The sequence below is a fragment of the Pogoniulus pusillus genome, chromosome 5 (genome assembly GCF_015220805.1).
Source record: "Pogoniulus pusillus isolate bPogPus1 chromosome 5, bPogPus1.pri, whole genome shotgun sequence".
In the NCBI taxonomy this organism is placed as follows: Eukaryota; Metazoa; Chordata; class Aves; order Piciformes; family Lybiidae; genus Pogoniulus; species Pogoniulus pusillus.
In genome coordinates, this window is record NC_087268.1 from 22,136,960 (window position 1) to 22,156,490 (window position 19,531).

Genomic DNA, 19,531 nt, shown 5'->3' on the forward strand with positions numbered 1-19,531 from the left:
CTAGAGTCAGCATACACAGTCAAGATGTGAAGAGTTCAGATTAAACTCTCCAAGTGGTTATCAACAACAGTGAAAGAAATGTTATTTCATATCATTAAGAGCATATAGTGTGTCTGTGACATGGGTTAATTACTAGAACTTTCAAAAGCAAATACTGAGAGTCTTCCAACACAGCTATGAAGGTGCTTGGGGAGAACCTCTTGCAGAAGAGACCCAAGGAACACTTTCCTGCTGTAAATGTAATCCATCAACTGCTAAAAGGCTGTTGACCTACAGGTCCTTGACCTACAATTTTCATGTGGACTGTTTCAGTACCTAGTGTGACTGTGGGCCTGGAAACAAGCATAAGACTGACCAGAATTATCTACAAATTAGAGTTTAAAATAAAATGGAGCAGCTGCCAGCTGTCCACACAGACAAACACACCCATAGCGTGACAAAAATCCCTCATTTAGGAAGAAATCCACAATGGGATGACAGGGGTCTTTTGTGGGGAAGACTGAGAAATTTAAAGCATCATACAAAATGAGTCTGAAAGAGATCTGAGGCCATCTAACCCAAACCAGGATCAATCTGTGAGTTCCAGATACACAGCATACGCAACCTAAAGCATAACCTGCTTTGAAATTTCCAAGACTAGGACACAGCACCTTACTTGAGCAGTATTTGAGCTTCACCTTTACCAATAAGGATTCTTTTCTAATATCTCACTGTTGCAATTTAGACCCATCGCTTTTTGTATATCTAATGTGACTTGAAGAAGTGTGGTGCCCAAAACCAAGCACAGAACCCCATTCAAACAGCTGAAACACCAAATTTGACAGAGTAATCTAGAATGACATTTGTTTTTTAAAAACATGACACCTGAACTCAGCCTCAAAACTACAATGAACTAGCAGTCTATGTTCAAAAAGCTCCCAAAAGAAATCAGCCTTCATAGTAACAAGCCTTAAAAAGGAAACAGCAACACATACTGTTTCCCACTAAATCTGCCCCTGCAATAAACATCCACTACTGCTTTACTCTGATGGCTTAGAAGTGTCCATGCATTGAGGGTCACATACTAGCACTGCAAGGATGCCATCGTCTCTACTATCAAAATCAATCTACCAAATACTTTCACATTCTCACACATCCTTATATTTCATCAGCCTTTTTCATCCTATAACTGGCAACTATTTCCTTTGGCTGACCTACACAAAGCAGTGGACACAAAGCAGTGAATAACTGTTTGAAAAAGAGCCAAATCAAAACAAAGGACATCCCCCCAACCCTCCATTCCCACCCCACCACCACCATCCCATCCCCCTAGAAAAAAAGACCAACTAATTTTCCTGGTACATTCGGTGCAGACAGCAAATGACAAAAGTGGTGGTAGATTGTTTCCCCTTTGTCGAAGGTGTCTAACCTTTGCCTTCCTCTCCTTCCTCCATGAAAACATGCTCTTGGATAAACACAAGTAGTTTTTCCTGAAGTGATGTGCTAGGAAGATAACCCATAAGTCCAATTGCTTCTCCATTATTATTTGAATCCTGATGACTCAAAATCAGCATCCAGTCACAGAGTATCATGAAGGCCTATATCAAGCAAAGTCAAAGAAGGAGGAGACAATGTTACTTTTTGTGACAGGTCCACCTTTCACCTCCATCAAACACCACAGGTGTTCTATCACACTTCTTCATTGCAAGCTAAATATTTCCTTTTGCCCCAGCATGTGGTAAAATGCCACAGCTATGTCCCTCCAGAACTGTACCTTAGGATATAAACACATCATGCAGGAACACCACCTAAAGATTTCAAACTTCCACGGGGAGGAATAAGAGCTCTATGATGCTAAAATATCTCTCTTTTAACACATGAATCACTGGACAATTTATCTTTTTTTTTTTATTATTGTTACATAATATTTAGAGCAAGGCATTAATAAATGAAAGCAGCACTGATGACTCTAATCAGAAAACACAGTTATCACCAACTAGAAAACTGAGACATTCAGATTCAGCTCTTGCTTCTGCAGCTGGACCCATGGAGACACTTATCTATGCTTGATTAAACCATTAACTTTTGTAGCCTTTTAATGCAACTAATTTGCCTTTAAAATGTGCAGTTGAAGATTGCCTTTTTAAGAAAGTTATTTCTCTGCTAAGAGACACACAAAAAAGCAAACATTGCTGGAAGAAAATATTAGTATGAGAAGAAAGGCAGGTTGTTTAAAAGGAAGACTGAGCATGAAGGCCAGTTAGGTGACAAACCTTTTCTCTTACATCTTTGTTCTTATGGTGGAGGAAGAACATGCAAATCTGACTGAAACATCTCAGCTCTCTTCTTAGTACAGACAGAGTCTCCTAAAGACATATTTTGGAAAAGTGACAGGACAAATATGTTAGGGACAATGATTCAATAGCGAATTAGAGAATAAATAACAGCTGCATCTTTCTTTCACCACTGTTACTCATTTCAGATAGCACAGGTGATATGGGCTTCTTTCATAAAGTCATCTCACAGTGGCAGCCACTTACTACCTGTGAATAACTTTAAAACCACATCTTGCCTGCAGGCGCCATATCTGGGACAGAAAGATCAATCCATAAATACAGGCACTTCCTCCCCACACTCTGGCATGGAAATGTGACAAATACTACCAGCACATGTGCATCTATCACACTTGCTGAGGCTAGTGGTGCTCAGCACATCACAAACTCTGTTCCTTTATCTGTAGGATGGGCAGCTGCAATAGCACATATTGCCTTATTCATTTCAGCTTATCCTTACAAAGCAGTGACAAAGATTTACACTTTAGAGATAGAAGTAGAGTGGTCCAGCCCACCCAGTTTTCAATGTGGATTTCCACCCAGAGTTGCTCTTCTCTCTCCCTCTATTGAGTACAGAAGGAATACAGTTTAACTACACTGCTAAATTTGGCAGCAAGAAGTTGAGACACCTCTGCATGTTAAGATGAATCCAACAAGAGAGACTGCTTTGCCCATAGTCACATAACAGACTCCCTGATCCTTTCCCGGGTCTCAGCTGTTGCACTGCAGGGAGCACTGAGCAGTCAATAGGTGAAGAATGCCCCTACAGGGGGGCTGGATTTCACACTATGCAACTGTATCTTTATAAGAAAGGGATCCATCCCTGGGCACGCTGAGAAGCAGCAGAGTGGGAGGCAAAACATTGCTTAAACTAGTAGGGGAGGAGAGCAGTGGTGGAAGAAACGGTCCTAGAGCTGCTGTCCAGGAAACGTTGGGTTTTTTCACTCTTGGAACTTCTCTCTCTTCCAACATCCTGATTTGGCCCTGCAGAGTGGGCCACTTACTTCCCCTTTGCTAGTCCAGCTAACTGTGTCTGGAGTGAAAGTCAGAATGTATCAGAGCAGTGAGACACAGACATCCACTCAGGAATGGAATGGGACAGGAATAGATAGTGAATCAGTTACCAAATGGGTAACCTCGCAGCTAGCATTTCTTACACAAAACAAATGTCCATGTCAGTGCCCTGTTCTGTACACACAGGAGCAACAGACGAAGGGAACAGAAGGGCAGAAGCAGCAGCACCAGAGTAGTCAGAAATCACTGTAAAGAGGAGTTGCAGAGACTCAAGAAACAAGAACCACACAAAAAACACAGCATTTTCAACTGGACTGTCTTCTGAAATATCTGTCAGAGCTTGTCACTTTATAAAAGAAATTAAGAAAGTAAATAGTTAGCTGATGAGATGAGAACTTTACCACTTTCCTCAAACTTTCTGCCAGAAATACAGAAGTAAAACAAGAAAATTAAAATGAAACAAAGTCACAGGACTTCCTAGAGTTTTCGCTGAATATTCTTTGTTGCTTAAAACAAGAAAACAACAAACTGGCAGTGGAACAAGCCCCAGGAACCTCCATCAAGCCCCAGGAATTTGATGCACATGTTTTGCTGTAAATATAGAGGTGAACCACTGTCACTTATTCCATTGCAGACTGAAAAAGCATTCAACTTTTAAAAAGGAAGAGAGTGAGGCAGATAGAAAATGTCTCAACTCAATTTGGTTTCCTCAAGAAAACATGCAAATTATTCTCTTAGAAAGCTTGGGTTCTTTCTAGCTATTTGAGAACTGAAAAGTAACCTCAATTTTCAGAAGCTCTGGGTTTCAAAATTACTTAGTGGCCAACCTTGGGAGACTTTTCCAAAACTGCAGCTAGCTGCCACAGAAGAGAAAAGTAGGTGCACTGGAGAGCTGGCAGGATCATCTGCAAATACAAACACATGTCCTTTATTCACATGGAAGGCTCAACAGCAAAAAGCTTAGGACTAAACAAAGCATCTGTGCCTGACATGCTGCCTGCATGACCATTTCTGCACTGTAAAGCATTTGGACACTCAATAAACGTCTTAGGTTTACATACAGGCAAATGTTGCCTGCTGCAAAACTTCATTACTTTGGTGCTGCCTCTGCAGAACTCTGATGTCTTGATGAGCTCAGTAGGAAGTAACCATGTACTAAACAGAGTGCTCACAAAGACACACTTCAGCTTAGCTTCTCAGGATTTCTCTGCAGTCTTTGGTGAAAGGCAAACTCCTCCAGAGGACAATTAGAGCAGAGGCCAAACTTGGTGCTCCAATGCTCTGTCTAAAAGGAGTCCATCCCTACCCACTGGTTGCAAGTTCTCTTATAATCTCAGGATATATTTTTTTTTGGGGGGAGGGACAGCCAGTTTTGAGATGAGGCAAGTAGCAAACCAAAAGGTTGCAGTTCAGACAACTGGTAACTACAAACCTTCTTCATCAAAAGTCAATTATAAATCAACAGGTTTCTGGTTACATGCAATCTTACAGTCACAACAATTTTGTATGTACCGAAAGCAAAGGTGTACAATCGATGGGAAGTACTGAGCATTGCAAAGAGCCAGTCTAGATGTCAGATGATTATCACAGTTTTGGACAATGTCCAAAGCAAACAAATCTATGGCATGAATTTATTGGTTCAAATAACACTCTACCAAAGAGAGCCCCAATTTCTGAGACTGAGAAATGGAAATAGTATCCTGCCTAAGGGGATGCTGATACGTAAGATTATTTATTATTTCCTGATTTTCCTGGTTTTAACAAGAAAAATCTCTTTCAGTGTTAAATATTAATAACTCACTAGAGCAGGTAGACTCCCATGCTCCATTTCAAACACCAGCAACTTTGAAGTCTTGTCATACAGATTCCATTTGGTAAGGTCATGGGCACTGCAGGTGAAAAAGAAACAATAATGACACACTAAGTAAGAAATTATATCTCATCTGATCAAACAGGATAACTGTATCCTATTTTGCCATCATCTGAGGTACAGTAATAGCACAGAACAGAAAATTATTACTTACAATGAGGAGGAACAAAACTATGGTTTATAGGATCCTACGCTACATAGTTTTACAGTCTGCATTCCTACCACAAAACTGCAGTGTCATGAGGAGAGGAAAAAGGAGCAGGAGTTCTGTACCTTCTACTACACTCTCCAAGTTCCCAAAAAGCTCTGAAGAACAATTTCCCCACTCCATCTTAAAAGATGGTTTCTAATAGTCCCATTTGCAATTCAATGTTAGACTTCTCTTTGCAAAAACAGAGCAGTCCTAGCACAAGGTATAGGTAAAATGCCTATTTTTGGTGGTGCCCAGTGACAAAAGGTAATGGACACAAATCTGAATGTAGGAAGTTCCATCTAAACACAAGGAGGAACTTCCTTACTTTGAAGATGGTGGAGCACTGGCTGCTCAGAGGGGTGGTGGAGTCTCCATCTCTGGAGTCATTCAAAGCCTGCCTGAACACCATCCTGTGCAATCTGCTGTAGGTGAACCTGCTCTGGCAGGAGGGTTGGACTATATGATCTCCAGAGGTCCCTTCCAACCTCTACCTTTCTTTGATTATGTGAGAAAGAGGAGCAATTACCCCACTCTCTAATGTCTGGCATGATAATTTACTTGAACAATCTCTGGAGAACCAAGCTTTTGAGAAATCCACCTCTAAGAAAAAGGTGATCAGATAAACTCAATCAAAGAAAGCAGATTACATCTGTCAGAAAAAGGACCTAATTCACTACACCCTCTTCAAACTGACCACCAGTGTTGACAGTAAGGTAGTGCAAAAGCATCCAGCTAAGAGAGACACACCACAGAGAGGATTTCTGTGTCCACTCTGACATCCCAACTCTGTCACATACACTTCTCAGCCACATTAGGGCTGATGCTGCAACCTCAAAAACAAGTCCAAAAAGAATTCCATATCCAAGTGTACAGTTCTGTTAAGAAGAAACTAAACATGCAGCACATCTCATAGGGATCATTTTTAGTCTCTTGTGAAAACTCTTATTAAATCCAACAAAGAGCAATTCTCGCTTTTCAACTGTTACTTTAACATCTAGGTTTATGGTAAACTGTGTAAATAAACATCTTACTTATGAAAAGCTGCTACTCTTCTCAAAGCAGAGTGCATCCGAGAAATTTCTCCTGCATCCATACAATTTCCTTCTTCCTAAATTATAAAAGTTTGGGAAAGAGAAAGGAATTAGCCAGTGTGGCAACAGCATGCTCTTTTTCCAGCCAACTTGCAAGCTTGAGTTACTCTCCTGCAGCCCTCCCCAATCTCTTCACCTTTAACCATGCTACTCCTGTCTTCTTTTGCAGTAAAATAAAAATATCACATTGACTGCACCGAAGTTTTGTATAAAGAAATGTGCCTGCTGTTAATAAACCCACAGCAGCCTTCCTGGACTGCAGTATTGCTAATCGAGTGAAAACTAGCAATTAGGCTGACACAGAAGTGTCATTCAGGCCATTCCTAGTCCCTCACACAGTTGTTAAGGATCTTTGGAAAACTAACTGTTCACATGCTGCTGACTCTCCTCACTTCCAGCTGCCAGATCGCATTCAAAGATAGCTAAAAATATATTAAATACTTTCCCATAGATGCAATTGCTGTAGTTTCCACAAGTATACTGTGTGATTATGGGAGACAGTATATACAACCAGGGATTAGAGGGGAGGGGTTCCAGGAGAAAAATCTCTTTATTTAGATATGGATCACCATAGAAAGGAGTTGAAGAATTCCTGGTCTAGCACTTATCTTCCTTCTCATAAGTAAACATTCTCCCACATTGACATAGATACCTATTTAAGATCATCAAAATAAATCCAATATGAGGTTAGGGGATTTTTTGGCTTGACACATTCTACAACATTACTGTGTCCAAGAAAAACCTGCCAGTGCTAACTCCCATACCATGGCATGACACCTGTTCATGACGGCAGAGTTGATCAGATCAGCTGTGGGCTTCTGTTGTTCAGTTCAGCCAACAAGCTATTCATATCGACACCAGCTGTTTCTGCTTTTTACAACTAATGAAAAACTTTGAGGGAGACTCTGCAGTCCTCCTTCAAGGGGAAAGCCATAACTTCAGACCTCAAAGCTCTGACAGAGACTCTGCAGTCCTCCTTCAAGGGGAAAGCCATAACTTCAGACCTCAAAGCTCTGACAGAAACTCTGCAGTCCTCCTTCAAAGGGAAAGTCATTTCAAAGACAGCAAAGTTATCTGCTTACAAATTGTTGGGTTTTTTTCCCCCTAGTACTCTCTCTACAGCCAAAGTGGCAGCACAAGGGCTATCGTCTGTACAGTCAAATAAGAAGAAGTACAGAACTATACCTTTGGGGAACACTCACATCACCTACAGATCCCAGCACTTATTAGCTGACCTGCTTCTCAATCAGAAATAGCAGACTAAAGAATAGTTCTATATCCTCCTTATTTTTTTTTTGTCTTCTTTTTTCCTAAGGAAACAGTCTATTTCCACAATGAGTCAACACTCACCTTTTGCCAGAAGCCATCTAGTATCTGGCTAAGCTGTCCCATCAACTCATCTACCAGTTGAGTTCGAGCATGATCTGCTTGGCTATAGATGGCAATTTCTTCACTGCAGAGGACATGATAAGTCTTGGAGGACGCCTCAAGAACAGACACATCAGAGTGTTTGGTCACAATGTCTTTCATCTCTCTCAGCAAATCATCTAAATGCTGTAAGTGACAAAAGGGGTATTATAGGTAAATAGTACCAAAATTGACTCATGTTTAGATACATTTCAGCAGGCCCATATAAATCATAAAATCACTATTAAATACATGCCAGTCTAAGAAGCAGAGGGGCAAGATTAGAGGATACAAGTTTTAGTTTTGTTTGTTTGTTTTTTAGAGATTTTTTTTCATTATTACTGCCTCTGGATCTTCTCAAAGAATGAAGCAACTGCTTTGAGTTCTACTTTAGCAATATGCATTTGGCACTACCAAAATATAAAGACAACGGTAGGGAATAAAAAATGCCTTTCCAAAGGACAGGTGTGTCTCCACACAATGGAAGTTGTCTCCCTGAGCAACAGAGGATGTACAATGTTTCAGATAATGTCAGCAACTGGGGCCTTCACTGTTAGTGAAAGGAAGTAACTTCTGCCTTTATGCTGACTCTCTCTTCCAGCTAACATTTTGCGCTGAAAATATCCCAAGAGTGTTTGCCTTGACATTACCTTCCTGTAAACATCACTGCTTAAGAATACACTAAGCTATTCCAAGGAATTATTCTGTTTCTGATCATCCCTCTCCCATCAGCAGATAATGCTATCATCATTCTTATCTTTCAGCTACTATCACTGTCCTGCAACTTAGAGTCAGTCTTCAAGGAGAATGAAACCTGTTCTGTAGTAAACTCCTGGGAGCTTAGACACATCCCATAACCCACCCAACAACGAAAAACCCAGGGCTGGTCCTACCACATGAAATCACAAATCATTACCCACCATGACCAGTCATAGCATACTGACATACACCAAGGCATTTTTTGGCAGTTCCAAATCAAAAACTGAAGCCTAAGTAAGACTGCTTTCCTCAAGGTGTGAGAACATTTATTTTTATTTCAACAGCCTCCTTCCTGTTCCAAGTCCTACTGAACTTTGTACATTGTCACATAAATTCAGTGCATTCCACATGAACCAACTACCCCAATTTGTATTCACCTTCTCTAGATGTCCTGTAGTGTAAACATCTAAATCATAATACTGAGGAATCTGCAGAAGATTTGCCACTTTTTGTGCATCTGTTGAATACTGCAGAGAAAAAACAGGATATGAGTACATTGAAGGAATTTTAATTAAATATTTAACATGCATTCACAGAGCAGCTGTTGGTTACCTTTGCCAAGAGCTGAGGAAGCACCATAATAAAGTGTTCAGTAATTTTGGTACAATCTTCCAATTGTATTTTCTTCTCTTTTACTGACAGAATCTGCAGATAAAGCATTTTGTTTCAATTATAAAATCTCTTAGATTTGGTATTTTACATGTAACCCAAGGTTAACTCACATGCCTTTGTCTAAAGCATATCAAGCTAATATTAAGATACTTTTCCATGGAGCCAATCAGATGCTTTTTTAATTTTTTTTGTTAACCTTAAATTAGATGCAAAACACTGAACAGCTACACCTCATGGATAAAATGCTCACCAGTTGTCAGTAACATGCCTTGATTGGCTTTTTGCTGATGCTCATCTCATACATACCACTAGGCACACATTGTTTGTTAAAGCACATAAGGCAAAGAGAATGTGATTACAGAACAATAAATAAGACTAAAATGCACTGACTTTTTTGGCTGCACCTCTGCCCACTGGAGGATGACCTTCAGCTGCTTCTCTAACCGTTGCGAGGATAATTTCAATGAGAACACTTTCCTGGGCATCACTCAGTGCTGTAAGGAAATCAGTCTCCTTTCAGCACCACAAAGAAGAAAAATGAAGATGCGGTAACATAATAAAAAAGGGCTACTCATTTATCTGAGCAACTATGGAAGGACACTACAAGAAGAAAGATGCAGTGCTGCTAAATGAACACATAAAAGTATTTAATTTAATTTGAAGACAATTTTTTTTACTATATTTAATGAACAACAAAAAAAATACTTTCTAGAGCAGTTGAGATCGCAAAAACACAGGCAGTTTTAAAAAGGTCTATTCCTACAGACTACTTCTCATTTAGGACAAGCTTGTTTCTTTCAGTACCAAAATGCTTTAACTCACAGGGTCTACAAACTTTGATTTCAATCACAGAACCATCTCCAGATACGCTGCAACAACCATCCACAGAATCACAGAATAGTTTAGGCTGGAAGGGACCATGAAGTTTAAGTTCACTTTAACATAATTCTATGAAAAACTAAAGCCCTGGAGCGTTAGATGTCAAGGAACTCAATACATTGCTCATTTTCTGGTCAGGCACAAACAATAGCCCAAAAATACTACACTTCAATCAACTAATATTTCCAGATTCTTAAGTCTGGGACAAACAAATAAAATGAATGCTATGTAAGCATTATGGATTAATTATGCAAGCATTCTTGCTAACTTTGTGAATTAACATTAGATAAATAAAGAATACTGAATAAAACAAACATGTTGATACAAATATTGCATTGGCACTGCATTGATTGCATCTGCTTTGAAGCCCTTGGAGACCACAATTTGAGATCAAAGGGTATTGCAATACAGAACGAGCCTAAACTAGCTGAAGGCAAAGTTCAAAAGCAACATCAAGAGATTCTTTCAGACAAAACTAAGCTTTTTCTTTACCCACCTTCTCCATCTTCTTCAGTGTTTTTTAGTAGAAGAGTGGTCATGCGCTCCCAGTCCTTCAGGAATTTGCCTGCCCAGTCCCACAAGCTGTCTATGAGGTATGCAACATGTTTGTGTAGCTGGGGATTAAAAACACAAGCTTACAGAAGTAAACACATCATTAAAAGTAACACAGCTTTACAAGTTCCTCTCTTGTTCCACAATTATATGTTTGCATGCTGTTCACACACACCATCACACAGTATTCCATCACATTCAGTTTGAGGCTAATCGACATTTATAAACCATGTCTTCATTTTGATACAAAGCAGGAAAGTGGGAAAAAAAGCAGAAAATGCAAGAAAAAGCTTTCCTTTTTTTTAGGATACCTTTCCTTTGTAATTGAAGAAATACCTCTAAATTAGCTTCTGCGTTGATTTGATATTGATGATCGTAACAACTGAAAATCTAATCTTGGGACTAGAAATTAGTTAGCATTTTAAGCAACACCTGTGAATTTTTTTGCAGAGAGATTTGAATTGCTGTGCTTGAAACACCTCGACCAGACACTGGTTTGCACCACTGCAGAAGTCAAATACTGAAGGAAAAGGCTCAACATTTAAGTTGATGAAACTCTCCTAGCATGAAGACACAGCAGCAACCCATATCTGCCTGTAGAAAGTCACAGACAAGTGCCGAAAAACCTTTACTCGGTGCCATTTGTTTATCAGGCTGTTTTCAGATTGTGTCATCAGCATAGCTATAATTTACTTTTAATACAACAGAACAAAAATATCTTCATTAAAATGCATCCTAGAGAGAGAAACCATTCCAAACACCAAACATTTTAGAGCTCATCACCAAAATTGTTTCCAAAAGAAAGCCAATACTTGGCTTAACATGCAAGACTGGATTTTAAGGGCTTACTGCAAGGGCTATTCTCCTCACCTCACTCTCCAGGAAAAAACATATTAATCTTTTCAACGGGTCAGTACTCGCCCCAAATTTCCCTCCTCCTTTGGGCTTAACTTCTTCATCTCCCTCATGACTAAGCAGCCTGTCAACAGAAAAGGAAGTCAGTCCATTTCTGCCACATTCTCCTTATGCTCATTTTCCAAAGCAAGACTAATTCCACCAAGATCCCAAGGACTGTATTTCTTCTAAACGTCTACTTATTCACTCCAAATCACATTAGACTTTTTTATCAGATGAAAGGTGTGCTAGTTTGAAGCAAGCTAGAATGTTTTGGTAAAAGAACTAGATAATGGGCAGTGAAATGAAAACAATTGTGTCTCTTCGCTCACAGTCACGCTGAGAACTCTGGGAAGAAGAAGTAAAACATTCTCCATTTTGTCTTTCATTTCTGCCTTTGCCTTCAGACCTAGTCACATCTCATTAACCTTGCTCCCACTAACCCTGCTCCCTAACCTCCTGGCTGCACCTCTATTCTTCCTGGGAACTGGGGTAAGGTTGAGAGGGGCTGGGGAAGGTGTTGGGGTGGTTTGAGAGCCCCTCCTGGGGACTCAGGTTTCTGGGAGGGGAGTTGTGCTTCTGTATTGTTTATCCTTTGTATATTTCTGTATATAACTGTATATACTGTAAATAGCTGCTTGTATATTTGCTGCTGTAAAATAAATAGCTTCATTTATATTCCCAGAGGCTGTCTGAGTTAGCTGGGGCTAATTCAAAAGTGTGGGGGGGGCGGGTAAGAGCCCAAACCATCACAAAAGGAGAAGAGATTAGACTGTTTCCCATTATGAGAGATCTTCTATCCCTGTGAATGGAGAGACTATTTCTGACAGTTTCACAGGTACCCAGCCAGCTTTCTGGACAGCAGATGCAGATTCCACTGTGTTGAACACATAATGAGGTAGATATTTGGTCATGCTTGAAAAGAGGCTTAGGGTTTACTCTAGGTTGAATTTAAACCTTAACAACAAGGAAGACATATTACTACTCAACCATTATTCATGTCATGGTACATCTTGGAACTAAAGCTTCTTAAAGAAGGCACAGTATCTTCTATTTATAAGATACAATTTACTCGACTTCATAAACACAGTGGAAAAACTGTTCTTCCTCTTCCCTCTGAAGGATGAAGCATAATATGATACTTTGGTTTCCATTTTCCTCTTTATCCAAAATGAGTGTGACTGCACTGCTCATGAAAAGTGCCAATCCCAAAATAAATACAGGAAGGCCATCCCCACAGCTTAATACAAGGCCCAAATTACTTGGATTTAAGAGCAGGACCACTCTACCCAAAGTCTGTAAAAGTTCATACTTTCAGCAAGTGCTTCTATTGGTATAATTTATGCCAGCTAAGTAATCTGAGTTTAAAATACAGACATTGAGATTTCTTGCATACCAAGAAGGGAGGAGGATCTGGGGGAGGGGCGGGAGCATAAACATCCATACTAAAACTTTTAGCAGTATTACCAGGGAAAGATAGTGTTGCTAACATTTCTATTGCACTATTACAAATGTTTCTGTAGCAGCAGAAGTGCTGGAGAGAAGAACTGGGCAAACAAGAACACTAAGGTTTACAGGGGGAAAGTGTCCAAACTGCACTGGGAAGCTTGGTAGAAAAAAATAGAGCTGTCAGGGCAATCCCTTTGATGGCAAAAAGCTGCAGTGTTCTGAGAGGAAAAACACCTGATTTATGACAGAATATTAGGACCAATAAAAAAGACTAAGTAAGACTAGCAGATGTGATAGAGACTCATCAAAACAGGAATTTATCTTCATTTGTTCTTCTGTTAGACTTGGCTCTACAAACCCCAGAATGTCAGTGATTCAGCTAAACAGGAAGAGACAACTAGAAGGAGACTCTGCACATGTGGAAACACAAATCATTATTATATCTAAGTTTTTCTCCACAAAAGTCTTGCCAAAATATTTTTATTTTAATTCCTCTTTGTAAGGCAAAATTATTTCTCTCAGCTGCAGAGACAGAATATTTATTGCTTCTCTTTTTAGCATGCCAACTCCATTCACTTCATGAAACCATTGTTATAAGGAACCCATTTATAAGAGTTACTCCTGGGGAAGATAAACCCTGTACTTCATTAACCTGACAGAAAATTGGGAGGGCTCTTTAGTCTGCTGCATCTCTCATTATTCAAAGCCCTTACAATGTATAAGGCAACTTCCAAAGGGAGAAGTGGAGGCCATTTTTGTGATTAATCACCAAAGCTATGAAAATCCAGCAGATGCCAGGTGATGAATTAGCTTGTAAGAAGCAAAGCAACACGAAAAGAAGAAAGAAGGAGAAGGAAGGTATGCTTTCAACATTGCATGGCATCTGCGGATCAGTCAGTCGTTTCATGTTCTCTGTGTTAGTCTTTTCTCATGCCTATTGTGCCAGGGCTGTGCAGGGGAACAAATGACTACACCTAGACAGAATTTCTCTTCTGATTCAGCAGAGGAAAGCACATCTACTACCCTCATGGTACACACTTCCAGCAGAAAAATGAATGCTTAATGACCCTTCTTAAATAAATCTATCTTCATTCTGAAACAAATGAGAATATGCAAAAAGTAGGCATGCAGGCAGGCAAGCAGAGATACCTCTTGTAAAGGAATTCCCCAGCTGCTGCTGCAAGCGGACGATGTGTGGCATAAACAAACTGGTATAGCATTTCACAGTCTTCAGCTGACAGCACATTCTCACAGTTCCTAAGCAAAAATAACAACGGAAGTTATAGTTCAGGTTTATCTGCAAAGACGACCATGAATGCTATGTCAAGCTTTTACTAGACCTGATTCTCCATAGCTGTGCAACTTGTTTACACAGCTGAATTTTCGTAGGGCATATCTAAAAATGCTACCCAACAAAAATGACAGCATTCTTTCATGCAGTGTGTAGAGAAACAGAGGTCTGTGCACACCGTGACAAATCAGGTGCACTGCGTGGACACAAACATTAACTTCAAATATAATTAAGGCTGCTTGGTGGACACAGTAAAAAGAGTAACAATAATAATAAAATAGAAAAATCGTGCCTCTACTTTATGCTTTGATGTTCACCATGGAAGACAATAAACAAGTAGACTTCAATTATGTAGCACAAATTATTCTTAAATTATTTATTACAGAATTTTAAAACCTACATCCAATTACATTAAGGCACACAGTCACACATAAAAAGAAATCAAAACACATTCCTGATAGCATGCTTATGAATGTGGCCTTTCTGTTTAAACACATTTAAAGTCACAGCTTTTTTCATTCAGACACACATCTTTGGAATACCACACATCACCTAGTAAACCTAGAACACTCTACAAGAAGTAGAAATGGTATAAATATCAACCTTTTACAAACGGGAAACTGAAGCATCAAGGTCAAATAACCCACCAAAGAGACACCAGAGGAGCAAATCCCAAAGTAAGGAACAGTTTCAAAATGCCTGTTTCTCTATGCCATAGCAATGTCATTGAATTAAGCTACTTTAAAGAATGGAAGGGCAGCATATGGGATCTTTACACCTACTCCAGCCAGGTAAGCAGAACATGTTTTCATTTATTACTGTACTCAATCCTCAGGTAGTCACAGTTACAGTTATCATCCAATACCTACTCTAAAACTGAGGATTCATGCTCTTCTTTTCAATGTCTTAAAAAGAAGAGCAGCCCTTTCTGAGTTCACCTGTTTGTCTTCAAGCCTGTCACAACCTGTAGCACACTCACAAGTCGCAAAGCCTCAAGATATCTTCCAACCTGAGCTCCACAGTGAGCTCAAATACAAACTGATAGACCAGAATGTGAGAGTGGACAGAATGGCCAAGATCTGCAAAGACAGTGGCTATTTATTGAGGAGTTTGTGCATGGTACAATTCCACTTTCCCACAGCCTACCCCACTAAATCCTACTGCCTTATCTTTATTTAAACAGGTGCTTTCCTCCCAATTGCCTTTCTCACCCACTTCAAGGATACAGCATTTTGTTATTTTTCACTCCCATTCTTCACACACAGTTCAGGGTACAACATCTCTTACCACACTCCAGGGCCCCACACTGGCATGATGGCTGTTAGCTACCCCCTAGGTTCCCACACCTGCCCTCAACCAAAAAGAAAATCTGCCTCACATACTTGTAGGTTGTGGTGGCCTCTTGTAATAGTAAATTAATAAGACATACAGGAAGTGCTTGTAGTGTGTGCATATAATTAAATCAGTATAAAAGGAAAACATTGATGTGATTCTTATTCGGCCACCTACAAAAGTGAGGAAGTAGAGCACAAATGCATGTACTGAGGTTAAACAGTAAGAAACTGTATTAGAGTCTACAAAAAAAAACCTGGTGTGCCCTGTGAAGCTATGAATGATGGATCAGATTTACTAGACTTCTACAAGTTTAACAAATTTGAGTGGAAAAAAAAAGACTGACAAAAAAGTTGCACTTGCAGGAGTAAAAATACATGACATAGCAAGTCTTTATATTGAAAGGCTATGTGGAATTTACTGAAATCAACCAGCAATCTCACAATATTTTTTCCATTCGCCTTAATGTCTATCTATGATTTAGTTCTTTTAAAGTAGTCCTTTCTATGAAGCCTGCCCTTGTCATTTCCTCTATATATATTAAAACAACCAACCAACCAATTGTGGACAGCTTGAAAAAGATTTGTATACAAACATGCCATGCTCTAGAGCAGGCCAACACAAACTTACAAAACGGCTGAGGACAGATAGTACCTCTCAAGATCACCTAGACCAACCTCCTCCTCCTCCTCCTCCTCCTCCTCAAAAGAGGAGGATCAGCTAGAGCAGGTTGCTGAGGGTTGTCACCAATCAGGTTTTGAATATCAATAAAGTTAGAGACTCCACAACTTCTCTGGCAGTGTGTTCCAGCACTGGACCATCCTCACAGCAAAATCTTTTTTCTTAAAGCTTAAATGGAATCTCCTGTATCGGTCAAATGTCCATGTTTTTATATTCAAAATTATTTTTATTTTTATATTTCAGGTCTTTTCTGAGAGCACTTAAAAATAGTGAATGGGTTCTATTTGTCACTACTTTGAAAAACTTAGTTGCTTACATTGTTCAGATAGCTCTAAATGCTCAGTAGTGTGCCTGCCATCTCTTTGAGTCAGAATTAAAGATTCCCAATAAAAATGAAGTTGGCTTTCCTTAGAAATTTCCTTTCTGTAGAAAACGACCTGGGTACACTGGTGGACACCAAGCTGAACATGAACTACCAATGTGCTCTTGCAAAACGAAAGCTAATGGTATCTTGGGATGCATTAAGGCAAATGATGGCAGCAGGACAACAGAGGTGATCCTTCCCCTCTACTCAGCAGTGGTAGGTGCTGTGTCCACTGCTAGGTTCCCAAGCATGAGATACATGGGCACACTAGAGAGAGTTCAAGAAAGAGCCACAAAGGTTAAGGGACTGGAGCATCCTCCTGTGAGGAAATGCTGAGAGAGATGGAACTGTTCAACCTGGAGAAGACTCAGCAAAGAATTTGTCAATGTGTGTAAGCACCTGAAGGGAGAGTGCAAAAAAGATGGAGCCAGGCTCTGCTCAGTGACAGAACCAGAGACAGTGAACAAAAAATGAAACACGAGAGAACCCTCCTGAACATCAGAAATCATATCTTTACTGTGAAGGTGACTGAAAACAGTGCTACATGCTGCCCAGAGAGGTTGTGAAGTCTTCCTCACTGGAGATATTCAAACAGGCATCTGGAAGTAGTTCTGGCCAACTGTCGCTGGGCAGCAGGGGGACTGGAGCAGATGACCTCCACGAGTCCCTTCTAACCTCAGCCAGTTTATTTTGTTCAAAAAGACTAGGAATTTGCCCAGTTACATTATTCTACACCAGTGCCATTTCCTACACAAGACAACACTAAATCAGATGCAGCCAGGAACGAAGCACTCCCTAGTAGCACAGAAGCAAAGGAGGGGAAACCAATGCATTTTCCTTGCACTGCAGGCTGACATTCATGACACCCACCACTTGAGCACCTGATCAGTTTGGGTTTTTTCCCCTTTCTTGAATGGGAGACAATACCTGTAGGTACTCTTCACAAATTGCTCAACCACTATTCTCTGTGATACAATGAGGTTTATATTCCTAACTCAAATGAGTGCTTAGGGGTTTTACTTGCCTCTGGAAGCAACAGTGCTTAGCTAAAGCTGCTGCCACTACCACTAACGCTACCACAGCAAATGAGTACCTTTCTTTTTTACATACATAAGCCAATCATCAAACATTCAAAGAATTCTTCAAATACAGCAATAATACTGCTGCAAACCTACAGCTCTCAGAATGCCAGGCAAGAGATAAAGGTTAAGCCAGAAGTGCCTGCCAGTGCTTAGATGCCTAAAAATAAAAAGGCACAGCCTTCCACATACCAATGTCATGACATACCATTTTCTCTGCACTTCAGTGTGAGCTTGTCACCAAGAAGATATTGGGATACTCTCAGAAGAGATCACAGACTCATTTTGTTCTGCATATGGCACCAGTTGAAAGACTTCATATCTTGTTTTTTGTCCCATGTCACTGTGCGCAAGAGACATGACTGCTGGAGTCAACTCTCTTAGTCTCTGCTATTGCTTACACCATCAAAACCACAACAGAAAAATAAAAATACCTTTGGTGCACTTTTCGAAGCTTTACTACCTTATTCATTTGTTTTTAACAGATGTGCAGGGAAGTATCTGGCACACATTATGAAGACATTGATAACTCGAGATATAGCACCTCAATCAAAACCAAAAAAAGTGTTGATTTTGCATTTAAAATTCACATTAAACACCAAAATATTCAAATAGATTGTAAAAACATCATTTGTGCAATGAGCACTAATAACCAAATGAATGCATATTAAAAGTATTCTAATATCAGAAATAAAAAGTTAACCAGAAAAATCAACTAATATGTTCTGTGATCTCCCTCTTTCTTCTGTGCTGTCATTACAGGTATTTCAAGATGACACTTTGGTAATGAGAGAGCATGGCTGTCACTAGGATATGTCAAGAGTCCTTTCCAATCCTCTTTCAAAATAGGATTAGCATGTTTCAATACACTGTGATTCTGTGACTATGCTGTGACAGAATGCAGGAAGATGTACATTGGACAGATGCTGTATGGCACGCTGTTTTGTTTAAGAAACATAACCCTAGGAGACACACAACTCTTATTTTTTCCTGTTAACTCTTCAGATAAGAAAGATAACGTTTCATAACAGACATCAAGGTTCTTGCACAGAGGTTCATGATGGCAGAAAATTGATGAAGGTAACTTCCAAGAAAATATATACCTGAGAGGATGAAAAAGAGAAGACAGAGAAGAAAACACATGCCTTTGTACCATTTTGGTCTTTTGTTTTGTTTGGAATAGCCTTGACAAGGCACTACCATAACTCCACCTGAAAGGGGTGTGATGGGCCTGAAGGAATCAGAAACAAGCTGTGGGGAGCTCCATGTCAGGTAGTGATAGGACTAGGGGGAAGAGACCAAAACTAGAAGAGGATAGATTCAGATTGGATGTTAGGAAAAAGGTCTTCACCAGAGGGGTGGTGGGACAATGGAAGAGGTTACCCAGCGTGGTGGTGGAAAGCCTATCTCTGGAAGTTTTTAAAGCCAGGCTGGATAAGGCAATCTAGTGTAGTGTGAGGTGTCTCTGCCTATGGCAGGGGCATTGGATTTGATTTGAGGTCCCTTCCAATCCTGACAATTTTGTGACAGACAAAACTGTTATCGATGCAAGAAATCAGAACTATGCAGTAAAATTTGCTCCACTGCTTCACATGCTAGTTTATCAAGTTTAAGATAGCATTTCTTTATTTTTTCTTAAAAGTCACTAAATAAGGCAAATGTAGATAATTTCCTTATTTATGTGCAAAGCATGTTTCTTAGCTTATTTTTTACAATCACATGGAAACATATTTTATAATAGCATTTAAGCCC

At 39.8% G+C, this 19,531-nt stretch overlaps 1 protein-coding gene across 3 annotated transcripts in view; it reads right to left on the reverse strand.

Moving 5' to 3' along the window:
- Positions 1 to 19,531, reverse strand: part of LOC135175402 (cohesin subunit SA-2-like) — a 67,872-nt gene that overhangs the window by 14,059 nt on the left and 34,282 nt on the right. For 2 of the 3 annotated variants that reach the window (XM_064143481.1, XM_064143483.1), the window contains 12 exons: positions 14,182 to 14,289; positions 11,560 to 11,668; positions 10,634 to 10,751; positions 9,649 to 9,752; positions 9,199 to 9,291; positions 9,024 to 9,113; positions 7,831 to 8,034; positions 6,421 to 6,497; positions 5,128 to 5,215; positions 4,154 to 4,231; positions 2,253 to 2,345; positions 1,409 to 1,577 (listed from right to left, as the gene is read on the reverse strand). In XM_064143481.1, the coding sequence (XP_063999551.1) occupies positions 1,409 to 1,577; positions 2,253 to 2,345; positions 4,154 to 4,231; positions 5,128 to 5,215; positions 6,421 to 6,497; positions 7,831 to 8,034; positions 9,024 to 9,113; positions 9,199 to 9,291; positions 9,649 to 9,752; positions 10,634 to 10,751; positions 11,560 to 11,668; positions 14,182 to 14,289 (1,331 nt within the window). The remainder of the gene's footprint in view (positions 1 to 1,408; positions 1,578 to 2,252; positions 2,346 to 4,153; positions 4,232 to 5,127; positions 5,216 to 6,420; positions 6,498 to 7,830; positions 8,035 to 9,023; positions 9,114 to 9,198; positions 9,292 to 9,648; positions 9,753 to 10,633; positions 10,752 to 11,559; positions 11,669 to 14,181; positions 14,290 to 19,531) is intronic. The other variant, XM_064143482.1, reaches the window with a different exon arrangement.